Source organism: Hibiscus syriacus, unplaced genomic scaffold (genome assembly GCF_006381635.1).
Source record: "Hibiscus syriacus cultivar Baekdansim isolate YM2019G1 unplaced genomic scaffold, ASM638163v2 tig00109937_pilon, whole genome shotgun sequence".
NCBI lineage: Eukaryota > Viridiplantae > Streptophyta > Magnoliopsida > Malvales > Malvaceae > Hibiscus > Hibiscus syriacus.
This window is the reverse complement of record NW_024062534.1, coordinates 73,061-96,327: the sequence shown is the minus strand read 5'-3', so window position 1 is coordinate 96,327 and position 23,267 is coordinate 73,061. Positions and strand designations below refer to the sequence as shown.

At 34.4% G+C, this 23,267-nt stretch overlaps 2 protein-coding genes across 2 annotated transcripts; both read left to right on the top strand.

Moving 5' to 3' along the window:
* The first annotated feature begins 3,423 nt into the window (after positions 1-3,423).
* Positions 3,424-11,355, top strand: LOC120210873. Its single transcript, XM_039209528.1, is given in 8 exon segments — positions 3,424-3,715; positions 4,292-4,790; positions 4,919-5,027; positions 5,310-5,430; positions 5,574-6,281; positions 7,128-7,230; positions 7,233-8,990; positions 10,527-11,355. Coding segments are annotated over 7 exon segments (3,423 nt in total). The 5' UTR covers positions 3,424-3,715; positions 4,292-4,594; the 3' UTR covers positions 10,955-11,355.
* A 10,320-nt stretch (positions 11,356-21,675) lies between these two features.
* On the top strand, positions 21,676-23,051 carry LOC120210852 (cyclin-dependent kinase G-2-like). The gene is made up of 5 exons (XM_039209516.1): positions 21,676-21,756; positions 22,348-22,361; positions 22,483-22,594; positions 22,680-22,786; positions 22,891-23,051. Exons 1-5 carry the CDS (start codon positions 21,676-21,678, stop codon positions 22,985-22,987), a joined length of 411 nt encoding a protein of 136 aa, XP_039065447.1. The 3' UTR covers positions 22,988-23,051.
* The last annotated feature ends 216 nt before the right edge of the window (positions 23,052-23,267 follow it).

The window sequence follows — 23,267 nt, the reverse complement described above, 5'->3', positions numbered from 1 at the left end:
TTTTATTATATTAGGCCGGGTTTTTAAGTTATATATCTGGTCGGGTCGGATCTCGGGTGGAGGATTCCTTATTCTCGGGTCGGGTCGAGTGGACCAAAAATCCGACCCAACCCGACCCATGCACATCCCTACGAATATTTATAAAATAAACTATCCAATTAGGATACTTATTAACATAATTCAATTAAATCAGTTTGCACAATTATAATTAATTATCCTCATGGATTAAGTTTTAGGATAATTATAATTTTAAAATGGTTAATTTAAAATGAACTTACCTCAATTCAACTAGGATAATTGTAAATTAAAATATTCAATCGAGATAATTGTTTAAAGATCTAATTTTAATACACGAGCTAATTATAAACTAAGATATTCGATTAGGATAGTTATTAACCTAAATGAATTATAAACTAAGAATAAAGATCAGTTGGGACATCATTGGAAGACAATGGCATCTAAGATCTGTCCTACCCACCTACCCACCTACCCACCAATAACGTCAACGTCATTAATCCTTCCATAATTCCATGACTGGACTTGGCTTTAGCTAATTATCACATTATTTGTCGTAATTTGGCCTTATGGATAACCTATCTTCTCTTCTTTTCTATATATTATAATATTATTCTCCCATCTAAACTTTTGAAAATATTATATATAGCCTATATAGGACTATATCAACTTACACTTACCGTAAAATTTTTATTTAATTTTATATTTTTTTAAGATCGTTGGGTAAGGTAAAATCAAAAGTTGAGATTAACACATTATTTTTTCAGTTAATATCTTTTCATTTATTAATATTAATCTTAATATTTGATTTTTTCTCATTCAACGATCTTAAAAGGTGTAATTTTTTTTAATTTTACATTATATAATTATATCTTAATCCACACTATATAATTAAATCTTAGTATATATTAGAGCTAGGGATAAAAAAAATATTTTTATTAAGCTAAAGTGAACAACTGAGGTGAATTTGTTTGTGGTTAGATTGATTTGTTTGGATGTAGAAAAACAATTGTTGTTTTACGGGTTTAATTAGATAAGAAAATAGAGTTTAAAAATAGGTTTTAAAAATTAAAACAACGATAAAAATAATATAAATGCGAAAATTTTGAATTAAAATTATTTTTAAATCAGATGATATTATTATCTTTAATAATTTCTTTTATAAAATTTAATAATAAGTGGTTAAAATAAAAATACAACATTTTTGAAGAATTTATCGTAAAAACAATTCGTGCAAACGACCACCGTAGGAACAAAAAGGAGCATTGGTCCTTCCAAGTAATTTTATTAATATTACAAAAAAAATTAGAAAAAATAAAATATGATCTATTAATCCCCTCAATTGTGAAAAATAAATAAATTTTAAACTAACTAGTAGTCCACACTAGGTATATATATATATATATTATGTTAAAATAGTTTAAAGTTAAGATAATAATGCACGAATCAACTTACCTAAGTTATTAAATGAATCGTTGTTGTTCCTAGAGGTCACGAGTTCAAGCACCAACGACTACAGTTGAGAGTATTTAGAACAAGTACTATTTTGTAATCACCTTAGCTTAATAAAAAAAGTAAGATAAGAATAAAATATAATTAATAATTTAAAGTAACAATATAATATATTTAATAAATTAAGATAAAATATATATTTTGAAAATTTAAAATAATAATAAAATATATTTTAGAAAGTTTAGATATGAATAAAATATATATTTTTAAATTAAAATAAAAAAATAAATTATTTTAAAATTAAGTTAAAAATAAAATATATTTAATAAGTTAATATAAAAATATTTTTTGAAGTTAATGTATATAAAATATTATGAATTTAAGTTAAATGTTTATACACTAATATATAAAATATATACATCATGTTGTCTATTTTTTAACAAACATTAGCTTTAACTCAATGGTTGGTAGGTACATGCTTGATTTCCCAAATAACTAAAGTTTAAATCTCTTTGACCCCAATTTGTTTTGCTTTATTTTCTTTCAACCACATGTGACACGTGTCACCCTCATGTTAGTGGAATTGAAAAAATAAATATATTAAATTACATTAAACATAAACCCCCAATCGAATGGTGACACATGATACTAGTGATATGTGATATCATTCGAGAGAATTATTTTTTTACTTTATTAAAAGCAAAACTAAATTAAGATAATATGTAAATAACAATGACCAAATGTGTGATTATACCAAAATACCATGTCACTTAATTATTAATGACAATTAACCCGTGGTGACCACATTTTAATTAAATAAAAACTAAAGTAACTATACATAAATTATCAATCATGTGGTTATCTCATATCAAAATTACCTATAAACTTTTTTCTAAGGAAAATTACCTATTAGCTAAATATAATATGTAGTATTATATATGAATTTAAAAGGTATAATGTTAAATTTTATCTCTAATATTTATTTAAATGGTTATTTCAGTTGATTTTTTTAATGATTTTAATTATATAAAGGAGTGTTATTCTTCCTTAAGATTTTAGGTTTGTGCTATCTCGTTTATAGGAATATATTTACTTTATCAATAATTAAAAAATTACAAATGTATACTATCTTGTTATCACACCTCAAACTATTAAAAATATCATTTAGTCTATTTTTTTTCTCTTTTGAATATTCTAACCTATGATATTTTAATTTTTTTTCAAAATAATTCATGTTATAAGAATATTGTTGGTTAGCTAATTATTAACGCATATTATTGACGTAATATTTTTATATATACTTAATTGTTAATGTGTTACAAGCTCACATATCACATCATTATATTAGATGACATGACATATATTATACTATCATCTTAATTCTCGGGTGATATAATAATGTCATATTATCATATTAAATGACTTGATACATACTATGTCGTCATCTTATATGATATAACATATATCACATCATCACATCGTATGATTTAATATATATCATGTTATTATTATGGATGACATGAATCGTGATACATGTTATATGATACGTTAGTAATTTAGAATATATAAAAATGACATGTCAAGTTAACAAATATTTTTTATTTAATAAATATTATTTTACTTAAAAATTAAAATATTAAAAATTAGAGTATTTTAGAATAATAATAAAAACTAAAATAATATTTTTTTATGCAACTTTGAAAGTTAATTTTTATATTATATATTTTAAATATCCCTACATGAGATGTCCTAAGAGTTGATAAGATCCGATTAACCTAAAATAGGAAAAAAACATTTACAAAATTTCGATCAATTAAAAGAATATTAAAAAAAGAAAAAGAGGATGAAGCAATCGGGTCGGGTGGACGAATTGGTCCCTGCGCGGACCCTGCGCAACCCGACTCGAGCAGCTTTATAACTGGTATCTTTTATTATGTTAAAAAATTATCTGTTACCTCTTAACCAAAAAAACAAAATCTTATTACCCTCAGTTTCTTGTACCACTGTAGTTTCTGCCGTCGTGGCAACCACCGTTCACGGCTGTCCTTAAATGTAGTAACTTCACAATTTTGACAAGAATATTCCTTTTGAGCTTGTAAACCCAGAAAGCAGCATAATTTTCTCAAAATCAACACCGAAACCTCTAAATCTAAGCCTGAGACCTGCTGTTGCTAACACTTTAAACGCCACATTCTGCCGTTAGATTGTCGCTGGATTTAAGATGAACTGTCTTCCGGTCCTCCTCAAGGTATTAAACCGTTTTTGATTTTGAAAACATCAACCCGAACCTAAGAATCCTTTTAAATTCCTAAAACAGCTTAATCTACTGACAGCTAATGTTTGATTTTTTCCCTCCTTTGCCGATGATTATCTGCTTCTATTCTGCTCATTTTCTCTGTTGATTTTTTGGAAGAAAGAAAATGAAACAGTAAAAAAACTTATGGTTTATTCTTGTGATTTGCTGGAGAATTGCGACATTTTCTGGGTTTGTTGAAGTTGGTCTTGTCAATTCTTTTGCTTTGTTTAAATCAACGGGTTATCATAAATTCATCAAGAGCGAATCCATTTCTTGCTTTTGTTTCGCTTTTATCCTAACCTTAATTTCTTGATCTAAGATTTCGGGTTCTCTGTTTTTAGCTTCAAATCCTAGCTCCAAAAAAAAATCTCTTAATAAGTTTCAACTTCAACTCTAATATTCAGATCTCACATCTCAAGACCAAAATTCGAGAGCGGAAATGGATTTTCAACAAAAATAAAATTCTAATTCACTCTAGCCTCATTACTGAAATCATTTTAAATGATGCGGATAAAATTGTGTCTACAGGTGCGTTGACTTGGTCACTAATTTTGAGCGGCGCTGGAAATGTTCTGCTTGGTGGCTATTTTCCATCTCAAATTCGTCGTTATTGTTCAGTTACTGCTGCTGATTTTTTATCAATCACTCTATTCCAATGCGGGCATTGCACCCTTGTTTTGAGATATTTTCAAGTTGACTGCATTTGTTACTTGGAAGAAACACGGAAAGGGTGAGTTGGGAGTAAATTATTGGGCAAGATTACTGGTTAATTACTAGATTGGTGGAGGGATTGCTGTGATTCTTTCAGTGGGGTAGATTAGGGCAGCAGAGATGCCTCCTTCTCCAGCATTGAGACACTCTCCAGCGAGGGAGCTTATAGGGGGAACCCACAAAAGATGGTGCAGTTTGGAGGGCGGGTTAAATGTACACGAAAAAGATGATGACCTTGCTTTGTTCAATGAAATGCAGTCCAAAGAAAGGGATAATTTTTTGATTCAGTCCTCGGATGACATGGAAGATTCATTTTGTAATTTTCTGTTTTGCCTTTTGATTTCAGTTGTATGGGCATATTCGCTGGTGAATTAAGGAAACAGACTAGTGTCTGCAAGCTAACGTCATTTTTTGTTTTCTTTGGTTTTGAAATATTGTTTGCAGCTACAAAACTGAAATATTTTTCAGATTTCAAACTTGGAGTATCTGTTCCTGTTCGAGGGGAGACTAGTGAACTCCTTGATGCAGATGAAGAGAAAAATGACTATGAATGGTAGGTCATAATTTCATCTTTGTGATTTTTGAACGTTTTGTTTAGAACTGTGATATGATGAACTTTTTGGTTTGGAACTAAGCTGAAATAGTAATATAATCTGCATGTAAGTTGGCGTGTTCTTGTTCTGGTGTATGTTAGAATTAAGTAATTGCCAATGGCCTCAGCAAGAAATTAGTATTATTTGGTCATTTTTATTTCATTCATTGCACGCTATTGTGCTGTTATCCTAACTTGAAGTTTTTTGGTCCTCACAAAGTGTCATTCTTGGTGATTTTGAAGGTTATTAACTCCACCTGACACCCCCCTTTTTCCTTCATTGGATGATGAGCCACCTCCAGCTAACCATGCTCGCAGGGGTAGACCTCGGACTCAACCTATTTCCATATCAAGATCATCCACAGTAGGTTATCATATCACTCTTATGGAATGAAAGTATGTGTGTTGATGAAATAGTTCATCAACATTTCATTATAAGTTTTCTCTTAAAGTCTGATCTTATTCTTTCTAAATCTTCACCATTCGTCCTCTATGAAAATATTGCAGATGGACAAGAGTTATAGAAGCAGTAGGGGCAGTGCAAGTCCAAATCGTTTAAGTCCATCACCTCGGTCTACGAGTAGCACACTCCAATCTAGAGGAAGGCCATCTTCAGCACCTCAGTCCAGTCCAATAAGGCAATGTTCTCCAACTCGAAGACCATCTCCTTCCCCTAGTAGATGTTCAACACCCTCTCAAAGGTCTTCCACACCTACTCCTCAAAGGACAAGCACAGGGAGAAGGGGAGCATCTCCTATAAGGACAAGTAGTGGAAACTCTACATCACCAAAAATAAGGGCTTGGCAGTCAAATATCCCCGGTTTCTCCTTAGATGCACCACCTAATCTTCGTACTTCTCTGGGTGATCGACCAGCATCGTATGTGAGGGGTTCCTCACCTGCGTCTAGAAACGGAAGGGAGGCAAGGTTTGGCAGGAAATCGATGTCCCCAACTGCCTCTAGAAGTGTCAGTTCATCTCATAGTCATGACCGAGACCAATTAAGTTCATACAGTAGAGGGTCTATAGCATCATCTGGTGATGATGATGTAGACCCTCTACAATCTATTCCTCTAAGTGGATCTACCCTTTCTGTTCCAAGGAGGCTTGGTACATACACAAATAACAGGGGGGCAACCTTTAACAAGAAATCAGCTAGAGTGTTATCACCAAGTTCTGCTCCAAAACGTTCCTTTGATGCTGCTCTTCGTCAAATGGTATTTTATTACTTTTTAGGTTAATATGCATCTGTTACATCAGTTCGGGTCCATATACAAGTGTTGAAATATAAATAGTTAGTTTTCTGCTCTAATGTTCTGAACCTACCTTGCTTTATTTGCTCCTAGTTTATTTAATTCCTTTCTGAACGGCTTGCAACGGAAGACTGTTTTTGTTCCTGATGTTTTACTGATACAGACAGTATTGATTTAGACAATCTAGTAATGGAGAAGAGATACGGAAGCTCAATGTAAAATGTTTTCATTTTCGTTGGAATGTGAAACTGTGTTCTCTCGGTATTCTCAAATTCCTGTGTCATGTTCCAATAATGCCGTATATCTAGAGGTTGCAAACTTGATGGTATAATTTAAATTGATGGGTTTGATGTGATCCTACTAGTTAGTAAGCATTGTGTGTGAGAGTTATAGTCAGAATTAATTGTTGGATGAAGTTTTTGGCAGTGACCATTGAAAATTTCAGTTCCTAATTAAATCTGGTATGTCTAAAAGGGGAAAGAAAGTAAAATCTCCAGAATTTCCTGTTTAATTAGTGCATTCTATGAATCACATTTCGTATTTGAGTAAACTTTCGGAGCAATTAGCTTTCTTTTGATGTGTTTTAATGTGTTCAATAACTCAAGAACTTCAATGCAATCTGCATGGTCAATATCTTTACTAAGCCAAAAGAAATTTATGATGGTTGTAAAAGAATTCATGTGGTGTGTTGTTACCTCTCATGCATTTACTTGTTCCCAATTAGACTTTTTTGTGCATAACTAATGCAAAGCAAGTGTGCATGGTCATAAACAAACCCTATAGTTTATTGTAATCAATATTTTGATGCAGGATCATCGGAAGAGTCCTCCAAATATGTTCAGACCTCTATTATCTAGTGTTCCAAGTACCACTTTTTATGTTGGGAAGGGCAGTTCTGCACATAGTTCTTTGATGTCAAAAATTCCTCTGTTACCACCAACAGTAATGCAAATTGTCATCAAGGTTCAAGTGCTGTGCTTGATACTGAAGGAAGTGACCAGCATGATGACCTGGCAAGTGAATCCAGTAGGGGACCTTATGCCAATGTTCTAGAAGAGGCTTTTGCCTTTGATAAGATGGATGCAGTACACCAGGATGCTAGCTATGAAACACGTAATGATTCACTTAATATTCTCATCGAAGAAGCTAATAGAGACTCTAAAATCCAATGTGACCCCGACCACTCTGGGGAGTTTAGTCATCATGGTCTTAAAGTGGAAATGACTTCAAATTCTGATGCTCTGTGTAACAGGGGAGATCTTTCAGAAGTTGATAGTTTTGAAAATACAAAAATTTGTTCTAATTGTGGTTGCAGGTATCTTGTAATTGAGCAGGTTGAAAAAGAAACCAGTCTTTGCACAGATTGCACTAGGCAACATGATACAGTTGCTAGTGACATTTCTGATACAGAGAAGTACCCAGGGTTATTTATGAAGGCTTCTGAAGAGAATAAACCCATTCCTGAATTGGAAATCACAATTCATCCATCTGATTCACCGATGCAAGTTACTGATGCAGTTGAACCCTGGATTTCTCAGCATGAAAAAACTATCAAGCAAAGTGAAAAATTCTCTCAAGAAAATTCTCTTGGAGGTTCTCTGGCGGAGGGAGGTGAGCAGAGGCTTGGTTATCAGCAAGAGATGGCTGAACCAACTGTTGGTTATTCTATACTTGATAGGGATACTGGATGTCAGCAGTGGCATTACTCTGATGAACATTCTGGTTTGAAGGTTAATACATCAGAAGTTGTAGGTATTTCAGTGCTGTTAAAGAGGTCAGGCAGTAGCAAGGGGCCTGTTGTTTTAGGTAGGACCTTTTCTACCATACCATCAGAAGATCTTTCTTATGCAAGAGACAGTTCTAACAGTTTCAGAAGCTCTGTTGGACACGGGAGTGTCTCTGTATCATCCTCTGTCGAATTGAGCTCATCTAGACAAACTGATACATGTGTACAATTGAATGCTAGAAAATATGAGTTGGAGAATTACAGATATGACTTGAATTCAAAGCCTCAAAGCTTTACTTTGTCTCAAAGTTCAAGCAATTATTACCAAGCATTAAGTCTTGCATCTAGCACAAATGATGAGAACTTTGAGAGTTCTGTTCGTGGTCATAAATTTGAGGAAGCAGAGGAAATAGCTGTTGTTTCTCAAGCCAAAGCTTCAGAAAATTCAGAGGCAGATTCATCATTCCCTGGTGCTGCAATTTCCAAAACTGATAGTATTGAGTGGAATGAAAGTAGCAGAGTAATCGATACTTTAACCTCTGAGCCATTAGAGGACACTTCAGCAGCACCATTTCCTCTCAATGATGATGGTGGTTCATATGAAAACGGAGATAACTTTTCAAGTAATGCCAGGATAACCTCAAGTGTTGAAGCATTACCTACCACTCTAGATCCTACTCTTGAAGAACACGGTATGCAAAATGATATTCGTGATGGAGTAGATGCTGTTGAGGGTGCTGGCCACACCTGTTTGACTACAATCTCAGAAATAAAAATTGACAAATCCTGCCGGAGTTCCTACAGTTCAGAACTTGATAGTTTGTCTCCAAATTCTGAGAGGAAAAAGAAGAGATCCATGGATCTGTCTGATGCTATACCTTTAGATGTGGATATTACTGCTTCTGTTGAGGAGCATGATACGTCAGATCACGCAGTTGGTGTTTTAGGTATGTAATTATTTCATTGCGGCTTTCCATCTACTTCGTACTTTCAACTTGAAGTAAAAACTTACTTCCATTCTTGAGAAGATTTTTTATATGGTCATTACCGTTTGTCGTAAACAATTTTAGGATGCAGCATGTTTAATCCTTCATGAACTATCCATGCTAGTCCTTTTGAAAATCAGACTATTCTTTCTTCAACCATTGTTACTTGCTTGGAGTTTTATTTATAAGAGCAGTAAATAGAAACCCTAAGAGCTACTTGTAATCCCTCATGGATTACCCTTCATGATTGACCCCTTTTTTCTTTTCCTTTGGGGTTGAGGTTCAAGTTTGTAATTATACCTAGGTCTGTGATCAAACTTACCACTTGTCTTTTAGCAGGTGCAATTTTAACATTGTGCGTTTAGGTTGGCTTACAAATGGTCAAAAGTTAATCATGAATAAGGAAACTGCCATATTATTTTTGATCTTTTTGGCCTTTCTAATAAAAGTTATACTCTTGGGAAGCACAAGTTTTGTCAGTCATACTAGTTTCAAATCTGTTAAGTTACATGGTTTAAGTTCAATCAACCTTCATAAGGTTTTCCTACACCAATTTTCAGCGGCCGATTACTTACCAATTCTTGGAAAGCTGTGGATAAGGCAATTACTGCTCTGATAATGGATGTGAGGATTGCCTTTTTGTTTTGAATGAACTTTTGAGGCTTCAATAAGAGATAAGAGTATGAGTTGTTTGAATTTTAGATTATCCCCATGGATATGTTGCCAATTCGTGGTCTTCAGATAATTGCTTTAATTGGCAGCTACTGCCATTATTTTTTTTAAGTGAACGTTGCCATTATTCCCCAAATCATTTTTATCATTGAATCATGATCATAAAATTTGGGTATTTCTTCCTCCTAACTACTCTTCACAAAAAAGGTCAAAAAGGGATAGACAAGCGCATTGAGTGTCTAAACAGTGTACTGGCATGTACTGACAAGTACAACTTTTTAGATCACTCTAGTGCAATTGATCTCTGGCGTAGGGAAAGGTATATCAAATATCATTGGACCAAAAGGTACCAGCATGTTTCTGTGATGTTTTCATTGACATTATCCTTATATTAGATGGCCTGATTGACCCTTTTAGTTGTTGTGTTTTCTGCTTAGGAGTGCTTTAACTTCAAATATTGGAAATTAATGCTTGCTTTGAAATGAATCATGCTCACACACATACCTGTGCTGGTATCATGTTAAAGTCCATTTACCACCATGCAATTTTTATCAATATTTGAAGTGACAAACTAATTTTATTTATTATTTGAACTCTTTTTCGTACATAAGAAGTGATGGATTTGACCTTGTGTCTGTTGAAATGATATTCATTTTTTGATCGGATAAGGTTTATTTTTTCAGTTTCTTGATGTCAATGCCTTCTAGAATTTAGTGCTCAAAGCTGCACACCATATGATTCTTTGCTGAAGTTCAGTTCTGATTTGTTACTGAGTTGCAGTGAGATTTTGTTTAGCCTTGATGGATTTTTTATGTTAATTGACAGAGGAATCAACTGGCTTGGTAGAATGTCGTGGAGGAAGTAAGGCCAGAAGCCTGACACTTGAAGAAGCAACAGACACAATACTTTTCTGTAGTTCCATTATCCATGATCTTGCCTACGAGGCAGCTACCATTGCCATTGAAAGGGAAAGTTCTGTGCCATTGGAAGGTTCCAGGCCAACTGTGACGATCTTGGGGAAATCCACTTCTGACAGGAAAGATTTACGTGGGCGAACTGTTGGTAGATGGACTTCAAAATCTAATAAAGTCAGGCAGAGGCGGGTAGAAACTGATGTAAAATCTGTGCCTACCAAGACTGTCAATGATGAAAATGCCTATGAGCCTTCAAATCATAATGTTGATATTCCAAATAAGATGGACAGTATGAACCCTCCAAAGCTAGAATCTAAGTGTAACTGCTCTATAATGTGAGAGCGAGCCTTTCAATCAGACCAAACATGCAGCGCTTCACCAGCTTCCTTTTGACTTTGCTACCGCAATCTTATTTGGAGGGATTGGCAAGTGCTTTGGATTTTAAACTCATTTTGTGGTCAAATTTATTGGCATTGGGTTGTCTGGGTCCAAATTTATTTGTAAGAAATGCCACCGGTTTGTGGTGGTGACATAAATTGTAAAGTTGTTTAGGTTGATATTAGTATAGGCAGTACGGGGTGGGGGCATTTGTGTTTTTGCCCCATCACTAAATTTGTTGTTAGTTCAGTGCTTGTTTTGGATCCTGTTCTTTGTCGGAGAAAGCATGAATTAAGACCCTACCCCCTCATTCATATTCAATTATTATGATTATTGAAAATAATATGAGCTCAATTTTGTTAGCTTCTCCTCCATCTCCTTGGCAACAGGTACTGAGACATATTCCACTGTGTTTTGACACAGACACCCCTGCACAGAATTCCCTGAATTCCCTGCACAGAATTCCCATGCATAAGAGGATTTTGCGTCACAACACGACAGGTATGTACAAATTCTTGGTCCTTGGCTTCATTACAGTTAAGATGAATGTAGACAAGATAGATGGAATGGGAGACTTATGATAATATGATATAAACGATTGCCCTTGCTGTTCATGTTATTGTTTTTCTTTTTAAGTTTCCATTCGTCACCCGTCTCATTCTCTTGTACAAGTTATTGTAATGATAGAGCTTATTATGCGTGTTTGCTGCCCTTTTCTGCAAGTGGATATAAAGTTGAGATTTATTCAACCAATACAAACTTTTTTTTTCTCAAAATCGAGGGTGCCATGTCTTGTCTGGTAGTTCTATAACATTTCAATTTTTCATCCTCGGTAGTTCTACAATATTTCAATTTTTCATCCTTGTTTGCAGAGGAAGTTTTTGTCTAAGAGGCATTCCAATGAATGGCATGGCATGCCATTAAATTCATTGGTTTTTTGTCACACCCCAAGTTAGGGGCTAAATTTTATTGATTCAAGTAAATTTAAGGGTCTAAATTGCAAGTTTAGAAACTTGCAGCTCAGGTTGAAACTCTGGGAAGTTCAGGGACTTAACCTTGAAATTTCCCATTTTGTGTTAAGTTGAGAAAAATAAATCTTTCTCCCCCTACCCCCATCGGATGGAAAATTACCCAAAACTATTAACCTTCCTCGTCACTCATGGCTGTCGATTTCGACGTCTCTCGATCACATAATCTACATCGTTGATACCTTCGTGATTGTCAGCACCTCACGACCAAAACCCCCTTGGTATTTTACCATGGAATGCTGTCATACGTCGTAGTTTTGGCCATCGATTGTTCATTACAAACTAACTGGCCACAACTATATCTCTTTATTTTCAACCGATCTCGGTTTTAATTCATTGCACCGCCATTGCCACGGTACTCCTTGAGAAGTTTCAATCAAAACCCATGCAACCATGTCCCCTCATCGTCGCTCTATCGTCGTGCGTTGTGCATCTGTTGTGGTAAGCATTTCGTTATAATATTTAGTTCACTTTCTTCGTTTGGAGTAATCGGCCGCCCAAAACTGCCTTTGTCGCCGTCGCACGCGCTGCCACGTGCCGGCAGTGCGCGTGGGGATCCCTTGCCGATCCAAGAAGCTTCTAAAAATCGGTCCAGCCAGCTTGGACCGGACTGAACCGGTCAACTCAACCGAATCTGGGTCTGTCTTCAACCGATCGAGACTTGTCAAAGTCAACACTTTGACCGTTTTTTAAGTCAACTTTTTTGAAAAAAGTCATATTTTGTGTTTTTCGATGTCCTAAGTTCGAATCCGAAGTCCGTTTTTTCAAATTCGCACTCGATGAGCTGTTTTTCAATGTTTTATCTTCGAAATCAAAATTGGGTTTTTCGATTAAGTTCAGTTTCTGAAGTAAAATTGTTTGTTATGTATCCAAGGAATAATTGGACGTTGAATTAAAGTTTGAGGGCAATCAAATGTAGTTTAAATGGTCGATTAATATGGAACGAAAATCAAGATAATACTCTACTACCTTTTGTATGCTTTTCGGAACTCATTGATAGATGTTAAATGCATGAATGGAAATAATTGGTCCATGAGATGTATTTAACTATCATTGGACTCATACGTAAATTGGAATAAAGACAAAATACAATATAAGAATCAGACGGCTCGAAAAAGAGAAACTGGAAGATCGATCGGAAATAATTATAAGTTCAGTGATTCAATAATAAATGAATTCATTTTAAGATATGTAAATTTTGATAAATTTCTTTTAAGGTAAAATTACGAAAATGCCCTTGTACTGTAAAATACCAAGACTTCCCCGAATGGTGAAAAATAACCTAGAAAAGACATACTTGACCAATTATCAGAAATAGTGCATATGTTTGAATTGAAAAGAATCACCAAAATGTCATCGAGCTATGGAAGAACTAAATAACCTCCATTGATCAAAGGAACAAAATACCCTGAACGCTAAAGCAATTAGAATACTTTCAAGCCTAATTTATCGAAAGTAATGTCACTGATAGAATTGAGTGGAATGTTGATGATACGCTTAAAGTGTAAAAGCACAATGGATGGCTATGATAATGGAGACGACCTGAGAACTCATATCTTGATCCACTTGAACCTTGGAATAATTGATTTAAATACCGGATCTATATTAGAATGCCCCTGAAGTGTAAAATGACCCAAAGAACGTCTAAGCACTGGAATAACTAAATACCCTCAAGCTCTGAAATGAATAAATCAAACTAGAATACCAAAATCACTTTATTATATGACCAAGTTGAACTGAATAGAAGTACCGTATGTATCCGAATTTTGGAAACATTTGAATTACTCTGGAATCTCCGAAGTGATTGGGAAGGATTTAATTACTAAATAACCTAAATACCCTAATGACCTAGAAATAAGTGAATGTTATTGGATAAATTCTGAAAACACTGAGAAAACCTGAGTATTATATCGCCTCTAAAGGTTGGAGAGTACGACTCAAGTACGTTGGTCAACTTGGAGACAATTGCAATTCATAAATTAAGGTAATACAATCGGAATAAGTAAAGTTCGTCAAGCTCTGTTCAACGATGGTTCTGAAGATGATCAGTTCGACTAGTGCTGTCGGTATTAAAGTGGTAGACATGTATCACAATGTTGGGATTTGATCAGTTTGAGTTGATCTGGTATCCTAATAAATTGACATAAATATTGAATACCATGAATCATCGATTAATCCTTATTAGTTTAAGTTGCTAAGAATCCACTAGAAATCGTAATGTCTAAAATGCCCTTGTTGGCCTAAATAATGGAATCACTCTCAGTGAATTTGATCTTGAATTATTTTGATGTAAAGGTTCATGAACACCTTCCTGATGCACTTGAACCATAAATGGGTCCTAAAGTATCAACTTTAAATGTTTGATATATCCGTTAGTAATCGATCCATTTTAATAGGACTTCGATCTTGGAATCCGATCAAATTACATAAGTTTCATGTTTTCCATTCTTGATAACTACCAAGTACCTTTGAAAAATACTTGGATCTTCTAGTGTGTTCTTTATGTACTACATGATTGTCTTATATGTTTTGAAATACATTTCAGCGAAATTATTGATTTACTAGCTTATGAATCATGGTTACATGGTATGTGTTCTCTCATTACGGTTTTCACTGAAAAATATGATTATTCATGATTATGGAATCATGGAATTTACTAGTTTATGAACTATGGTTGGCTAGCCGTGAATTTAATTTTGTTCATCGTATTTTGTTCTATAAATTTAATTTTGTAAGGTGGAAAATTGCTTGCTTGGCTAGCCGTGAATATATGGATAGCGGTTTAAGAAATAATAAAGCAAAGGAATCTGGATTTTATTTTTACACAGGTATTAGCATGGTTATTAAAACCGGACCGGACCGGCCGGTTCGACCGGTTGAACCGGGAACCGATTATCTGTCTGGTCCAGTCAGCATGCAAAACCGGATGTGCAAAGAACCAGTAGAAACCGGTAAAACTGGTTGTGAACCGGTAAAACCGGTGTGAACTGGTGGTTCTATCGGTTCAAGCGGTTCTGTGTTTTTTTTAATTAAACAAAACGTCATCGTTTTATGATTTTTTTCAACCCATATTTATTTTCTGATTTTGCAGGGTTAAGCCATTTTCAATTTTTCTTTTTATTTCACGAACGTTTAAGCAGTAAACCCTATCCCTTTTCGGCTTTTCCACTTTGGATTCCTTCATCACCACTCCCTCACCAACATTTCATTGAGTTCCAGTTCCTTATTCTCGTAAGATGATAATGGTTAAGCTTCCCATTTCTTTATATTTTTAATTCATCTTTTAATTGAATTTAAATCTTTGAGTTTGTAGTTTATTATAAATCCTTGCGGATCTTCACTCGTTGTGTGATTTTTATGGCCCGATTTTATATATATGGAATTTGATGAACTGTAGCCGATCTTGATTCTAGTGTGAATTGCAGCTTGATTCTGCTGGATTTGGTTTTTAATATAGTACGTTTTGATATTCATTCTTTGGTAGAAATTCAACTTGATCTTTCTTCTTCGAAAACTAGTGCAAAATTTGTGATACTGTTAAAAGCTGCTGCTGCTTCTTTGCTTTCTGCAAGAGAAAACTGAAATGGTCTGCCCGCGCCTGTGCTCCATTTATGCTATAGTGTAGCTCCATCTGGTTCTGGTTTTGCTTGAACCATGTTTTTTGACATGTTGGTTTTGAAACATAATATTAAAGGAACCTTAGAACTAATGCCTTTGTTAGCGTACTGTTTTAGTCTCTGTTCAATGTGGAACTTATAAAACTTTATGTCGAGTTTGTGGAAATGGAACCGTCTCTGCTCACTTTTTACTTCAAAAAAAAAAAGAAATTTGTGATACTGTTCGTTCAATGTATGTAACAAGGTTTTCGATTCTTTTGTTTTTATGGCATTCTATTTATATGGTAATGATGTTTCTGTTTGTTGCTCGTTATATTTACAATTGCATATGAATTTCTCAATTATTCAATTATTTATATTATAAACTTAAAAAGAGTGTTATATATATATATATATTAATATTGTTTTGGATATTATGTAAAATTAAAAAAAAATATTTTATATAAAATCCGACTCAACCGTAGTTGAACCCGGTTGAACTAGTACCTTCACCGGTTCAAGGTCCGGTCCGGTTTTAAAAACATTGGGTATTAGTATTCATCTTCATTATTGTTTTTGGTTGGAAAAATAATGGGAAAAGTCGGATGACGTTTGTCCAAGCAGGCGATTGGAGTTGCTCACTCAATTATTTGATTTTCATTAAAGGAAGATGGATTCTGTACATTTGTTTTATATGTGTACTTGGACTAGATTCTTCTTCGTATAATCCGAGTTGTCGATGTAAAGTGAAAATCATCAGCTTTCAAGTCCAGTTGTGAATTATTCAAGTCAACTTGAATCTTTTGTTGGATTTTTTTTAGTTTAATTCGAGTTTAAATTTATAATGTTTATAATGTTGGACAATCGAAATTAAAATTAAATATTATTTTTATTTTTAATTAAATAATTTATTTTTTACAGTTGAGTTTTTTTTGCTTTTCAATTCTTTTTTAATTTTAATTATATTCTTTTTATTAATTTTGAACTTTATACTCTCCCACCACTTATTTTTTTTATTTTCACATATTTTTTAAAATTTTAAATTTTGTTCAATTTGATTCTCCAATTGCCGTTTTTTTACAATAGGTAAAACGACCACGTTTATCTTAGAAATGCGATTCCTATTCTTTCTACCTATAAGTTCTTTAACTTTTTTATATTTCTCTTTAATAATTTATTCTCAAAATTCTTTCTTTTTAAAAAAAATAATAACAAACATATTATATAATTTTAGATGATTTTAATTTATTAAATAATATTATAAATCTTATTTAAATATTAGAATAAATGCATTCAATTCGACTCATTTCAAAATTTGAATAAAATTTGTACAATAAAATTTAAATGATAAACTTAACTAAATGAATTTTTTATTTGATTCGATTTAATCAAAATATTTACCCATAATTTAATATGGTAATAATTAAGTGGGTTCGCGATTATTACCAAACCACAAATTGAAACTTTTCTTATGAAGATAAATTTTTGATTTATTGTAGTCATATCATATCATATTATTTTTATTTTATTTTATATAAAAAATATCAATTTTGATTCGATTTCACACTTTAAAATATATATTAAAATATTTTAATGTGTAATAAATAAGTATATATAGTTATTTTGGGACGAGACGGTGAGTGGTGCGGGTATATTGGAGACATGATTAGCATCGCCATTCAGTGGGAACTATGGATGGTAAACGGGTACAGTTTCGTGGATTTCGCACCGCATCCGCTTCAATTGGAGCGGGGATGGGTATAATTTTAGCGGGTAGTGGGCGGGTGTGGATTTATAAAGTGGTACCCGTCGTGGGTGGTGGGCGGGTAATTGGTTTGAGACATTAGCCGCCCCGCATTCGCCCACCCAACTAAATATCTATTAAATTTTGGACCATAATGAATTTAGGTGTAATTTTAGAGACTAATTTATGAATTTTAATATTGTATAATATATAACATATAATTTGACCAAATATTAAAGATATTTAGTCTTTAATCTGGTCTTTAATTAGGGAAATATTCGGCTCTTTGATTAAACCCATAATCCCACTAACCACGTCACTTTTCATGTTCTTTAGCTCATGCTGCCCATACAAACACAAATTAGCCGTACTATAAGCATTAACATCAAAAGCAGCAGTTTTCATGTTCTTTAGCCCCTCAAAACCCATATTAGGCGCACTATAAGCATTAAGCTCTGCGACTACATGCTCCCTACAATCTGTCTCCATAACATTCGTAAAGCCACTCCTCTGACAAATTGAAGCATGCGCTGCTACCCCATCACGAACTGTTTGGGAACCAACTCCAACATTCCATTAGTTTGTTGTCAGGCGGGTCTAGATGCGTATGTCGCTAGTGGGTAATGGGTGTGGGGATGAATTTGAAAATGTACCCGCGTGGACAGGTGTGGATTTGAAAATTTATACCCATCATGAGTGGTGGGCGGGTGGTGGACTGAAAAATATTAAGTGGGTATGGGAATGAGGGAGGGGTATCCGCACCCGACCCGCCCGTTTGCCATCCCTAGTGGAACCTTGACCGTTAGTTGTTTTGGTTTGTATTTGAGAAACGAATATGACATGCCCATTGCCCTCTAATTTTAGTTCATTTCAAGCAAAGCAATCCCCTTTGTTTCTCTCTAGTCTCCATTTCCTGCTTTTCATAGGATCCGTCAAACTGGCCGCCCAATCCGCTCATCTTCGTTCACATATTCCCTTCCCAATATCCACTTTGGGGTTTGCCCATTTGTTCTCTTCTTTCTGAATTTGGCCCTTTCATCTCCTTCGTTGCTCCATCAATAAAGGTTTTCAGTATAGCAGCAGTTTGATAGGAAGGAAAGAGAATATTGAGGAGCAGGCCACACATCATTCTCTTCGTCAATGTCTTCTTCCTGTGTTTTCACTAATTACCCTCTTATTTGTGCTTTTATTGCCTTTGCTATTTCCCAATCTATCAAGTTCTTCACCTCCTGGTATCCCCAAGTCTCCTGTTGTTTTAGCTTCCATGAATCTTAAATTGTTGTTTTGTTTCTTTAATAATATCCGAGAATCATTTCACTGCATGTTTATTACGTGTATTTTATTAGGATTGTAAATACGCCCGCTCGAACAAATAAGTTTGTGTTTGTGTTGGTTTGTTTATTTTCGAAGATGTTAATGTTCACAGTCGGTTGAGATTAAATTTTTAATATTATGTTCATTTTCTTTCGTTTAGTGGTCGGCAACATGTTCCTTCAATGTAGGCCAACATGTTCGTTTATATAATCAGAAATTATGAAATTATGCCATTAGTCCTTTAGTTCTTTAGACTTTACGGTTTGAACTTCAAAATTCACTCTATGTTTAATTTAGTTACTATCTTCATAAATATTTAAAATATAACAAAAAATATAAAAGTTAAAGGAGAATTGGGTAAACGAATCTATAGACAAGCTTATCGACGAGTTTGTTCGTGAACATAAACGAACTGAACACACTTTTTCTTGTGTTCGTTTGTATATTGAATGAACATAAAATTTTTATTCATACTCATTTATTTAATTTAATAAACAAATATAAACGAACTTATTCAACCAATTTTCGAACCGTTCATCAAATGTTACCTACTTTCAATCAACTTGCTGCCTAGAGCTTTTAATTGGGTAATTACCGTTTTCTTCATTGATGAAATAAAAGGTGCCTTAGATAATAGCTGGTTGATTAGTGATTACAGTTACCAAGTATGTCTAGTGTCGACATTATGTTCTTGAGTCCTGGGGGTCTTTGATTATTCAAGTTGTAATTCTGGTCAGCTCTAGCTTGATTCAATTCCTGTTTTGTAATGATATCATTTTTGAGTTTTAATGCCTTCATTTGAATTATTTTCTTCACCCAATGGCTAGATTTTCGTTACGAGACGGGAAGAAAATCTAAGTACACAACCATTTTGCAGGTACAAGGAAAAGCGATGGGATATCAGCCAACTTGTGGGATCCGGTGGGATGCCTTCGTCCCATTCTTCGACGGTCACTGCTCTTGCTACTGCCATCGGATTCCAAGACGGTTTCGGAGGATCGCTATTTGCAACCGCATCGATCTTAGCATGCATCGTATGATCCTTTGTTTCTTGTTTTATGGTTGCCTTATAAACAACATCGAATGGAAGCCTGGCATGATTCTTAGATATTGCTTTCTTTGTCCCTGCTGTTGCTGATCTTGGTTTCCGCTAAATACCGATTTCTAGTACCTGAGAAAAACGCAACATGGCTAATGAACTTGCAATCAATGAATATGTTTCTCGTGTCACCGACATGGTCTGCTTTGAAGATTGAGTTTTGATGGGATGGATTTGATTTGCAGGTAATGTTTGATGCAACTGGTGTGAGATTACATGCCGGAAGGCAGGCAGAGGTTTGATTCTGAGTAATTGGAAGTTATAGAAGCTTTAGTTATAAACTGCATTCTCTCATTACGAAATGGGATGCACAAGCAATTGGTTTAAACTTGATTTCTTTCATGTATCCATTGACAAATTGCATGTTCTTCAGGTCCTGAATCAAATTGTTTATGAATTGCCTGCTGAACATCCTCTGGCCGAGACCAGGCCGTTACGTGAACTTCTCGGTCACACCCCTCCCCAGGTACGTTTTCGTGGCAGATTACCGGCAACAATTACTCGATCCACACTCTTGTTCTTGAACATCCTTTAGTTTAAGCTTCTCGGATGTTGTAGTCCTGAGCCTTCATGTTTTTCTTCTGAGCAATAGATGTTTCAAATGTAACTAATGGCTACAAAAATCTGGGTTACTTTTTAACTCTGATGTCGATCTACATACGGATTCGATACTGCAATGATCTCCGGTGTTGCTTATGGTAACATCGGGTGCTACGAGCAACTTCATCTGAGATAACCACTTATAATTTTCAACCTTCCATCTAAATTACAGGTTTTTGCTGGTGGAGTGCTTGGTATTATAACATCAGCTGCCGGCTATTTTATTTTCCAGGCAGCCTAGTAAAAGTCGATGCTTCATATTTGCTGATAGATATCGTTCTACAATAGAACTTCGGCTGCCATGGAGTCGGACTGTGACTCGCAGACCTTCGCCCTCGATGGATAGATGTTTGTAAAATCATGTTTTTCACTTTGGAGCTCCAATTCATTTAGTAAGTAGCATAAGTTTTAAATGATTTGTGTGGTGTAATGATGATAGTTTGATACATATTGTTCAATCTGATCAAAATGTAAATTGTTTCCGCTATATGTATATCAGTTCTAAGGTATCTTACTGGAATATCAACTTTTTTGTTTGATTTGGGACCTGTGGTTCAGTCCTAAATGGTAGTTCTTCACCATGTGCTCATCCGGCCAGACTAGAATGGCTCGTTGCTCCGTCGTCTGACAAATTCTCCACCATGACAATGAATCCGTTGATGTTTTTAACTTCTATAACATCCATGTAGTTCTTCGGAGGTGCTAATTTTGCGTTGCTCCCAGGCCGAAATCCGGTAACGGAATCGGCTGGCCAAAACACTCATACCTTGGTAGAACCTTTATATTCTTCAGAAGCCTTAAACGAAGCTTGAACAAGATCATGCTTCAAGGTGGTACATAGTGAATATAAATCATATTACACCATAAAAATTAGATATGAGTAAAACTCGATTTGACTCGAATTCAACTTATAATTTCATAAATTGACTCATTTCGAAAAAAAAAAATTAAATTTGAATCAGTTATAACATAGAAATCGAATAACTCAAAATTTTTAATAATTGATGGATTTCTTTTCAAATTTGAATCGAGCCCCTCAACTTTGATACGTATATCACATATAAAAAATATGAAATAATAAAAATAAAAATTCATTTAAATTGAAATCAAATAGTATCATAATTTTATAAATATTTATAATTAAATTTAATCAGAAACTCGAATTGACTCGACTTAAAATATTTAAAATAAAATTTGAGTTATAAAATATGGCTCGTGAACTTGAATAACTCAATTTCTTTTTGCTCAACTCAATTGAATGCTCAACCTTAATAACAGCGTATCAAGCAAAAGGAAGAACAATGATCACCAATGAACTGAAACCAAAATATATGCCTTCAAAGAGTTTGCAGTGGCTGAAGATAAACAGGAGGATTCTCAGGGCAATGGGTACATTAATTTACCGTATTTGAAACCATCGGGTCGAGACCAAGAGTTGCAGGAACTGCCATTGCTGCTCTGGAGTTCTTAACTCTAAGAGCTGTATCGAAAGCGGCAATCCGACAAGATAATAAACATGGAAGTCAATGATTAAAGAACGTACTAATAAAAATGAATAAGAACAGAACCCATCAAGTGATCTTGAAAGGAAATGTTGATTTCTTCATGTATGAATTCGAGAAATAAATTTTATAGGATTCGTATGTTTTATCAATAATTTTAAAAAACGTACAAATATATATTATTTTATAACCACCACACATCGTTAAAGAAGATGAAATTGCATAATCCATTCCTGTATTCATTCGTGCATAATCCATGATGAAATCCTATAAATGGTTTCTCCCACCAAGTTGCATCCTTCAAAGAAATTGATACCAAAGATTGTTTATTATACATTTTGTTTGGGAATATTTTTCTAAACGAATTTTTCTAAAATGTTTTTCTAAATGAGTAATTCCAATGTAAAAATATTATTAGATTCAGTTGAGTGTAGTATACAAGTTTTCTTATTTTTCCTACTGTTTTCCCAGGCTTCCAGCTTTGGGTGATTTTGGACTGGCTTTCTTGCCTCCATTGGTGATAATTCATTAACATTGCCATTGGTGATAATTCATTAACATTGCATTTATTTTTGTTTGTATTAATTACTGATATTTTCCTTTCAGGTATAACAGATTGCGCAAGAAATTTCCAGCAACATCATTCACTGGAACGGCTGTTCTCTCTGATGCAGGATTTGACTTGTTGAATAAACTTCTTACTTATGACCCTGAGAAGGTAAATAGTTTGGCTTGCATAACATGTTGGTTACTATATCATTGTTCTGGTGGATGATTTATTGTGCCTGTGGTATCACTTTCAGCGTATTACAGCTGAAGCTGCTCTTAACCATGAATGGTTTCGTGAAGTTCCTCTTCCCAAGACTAAAGCTTTCATGCCCACTTTCCCTGCTCATCATGCTCAAGACAGGTATTAAGCCGCATAAACAAGATAAAATCCCAAGTGCTACTATATTTTAGTAATTTTTTTCAGTTATTATTAAAGTTGAATAAGGGATTTATTATCATGCTTAGGCGTATGAGAAGAATGCTGAAGAGTCCAGATCCTTTGGAAGAGCAACGTAGAAAGGAGTTGCAAGGGGAATTGGGGACTGGTGGTGTGTTTGGCTGAGAGAAAGTTCATCCATTACTACCATTTGATGTTCATGTTTTAGTTTTTTACGTTATTGTTAGATGTCTACGATTGAGGTGAGAGACGCATTCAACGGAATAGTCATGACCTGGCTGGAGATAAGTGTTTGCCACTTCATGTGAACCTGGTGTTTGCAGATTAATTTGTTTTCCAGCATTGATCTTCATATAGAAATGCATCTGACATAGCTGGTATCGCAAGGTCTGGCACATCAGCCTCTTTTCTTTTAGAAATCAGTTTCAGCTGAAACTTGTGTAAC

Coding starts and splice junctions, on each gene's coding strand:
- LOC120210852 (XM_039209516.1), top strand. CDS start 21,676: ATGATCACCAATGAACTGAAACCAAAATATATGCCTTCAAAGAGTTTG. Junction 22,595..22,679: donor TTACTTATGACCCTGAGAAG/GTAAATAGTTTG, acceptor TATCACTTTCAG/CGTATTACAGCTGAAGCTGC. Junction 22,787..22,890: donor GCTCATCATGCTCAAGACAG/GTATTAAGCCGC, acceptor TATCATGCTTAG/GCGTATGAGAAGAATGCTGA.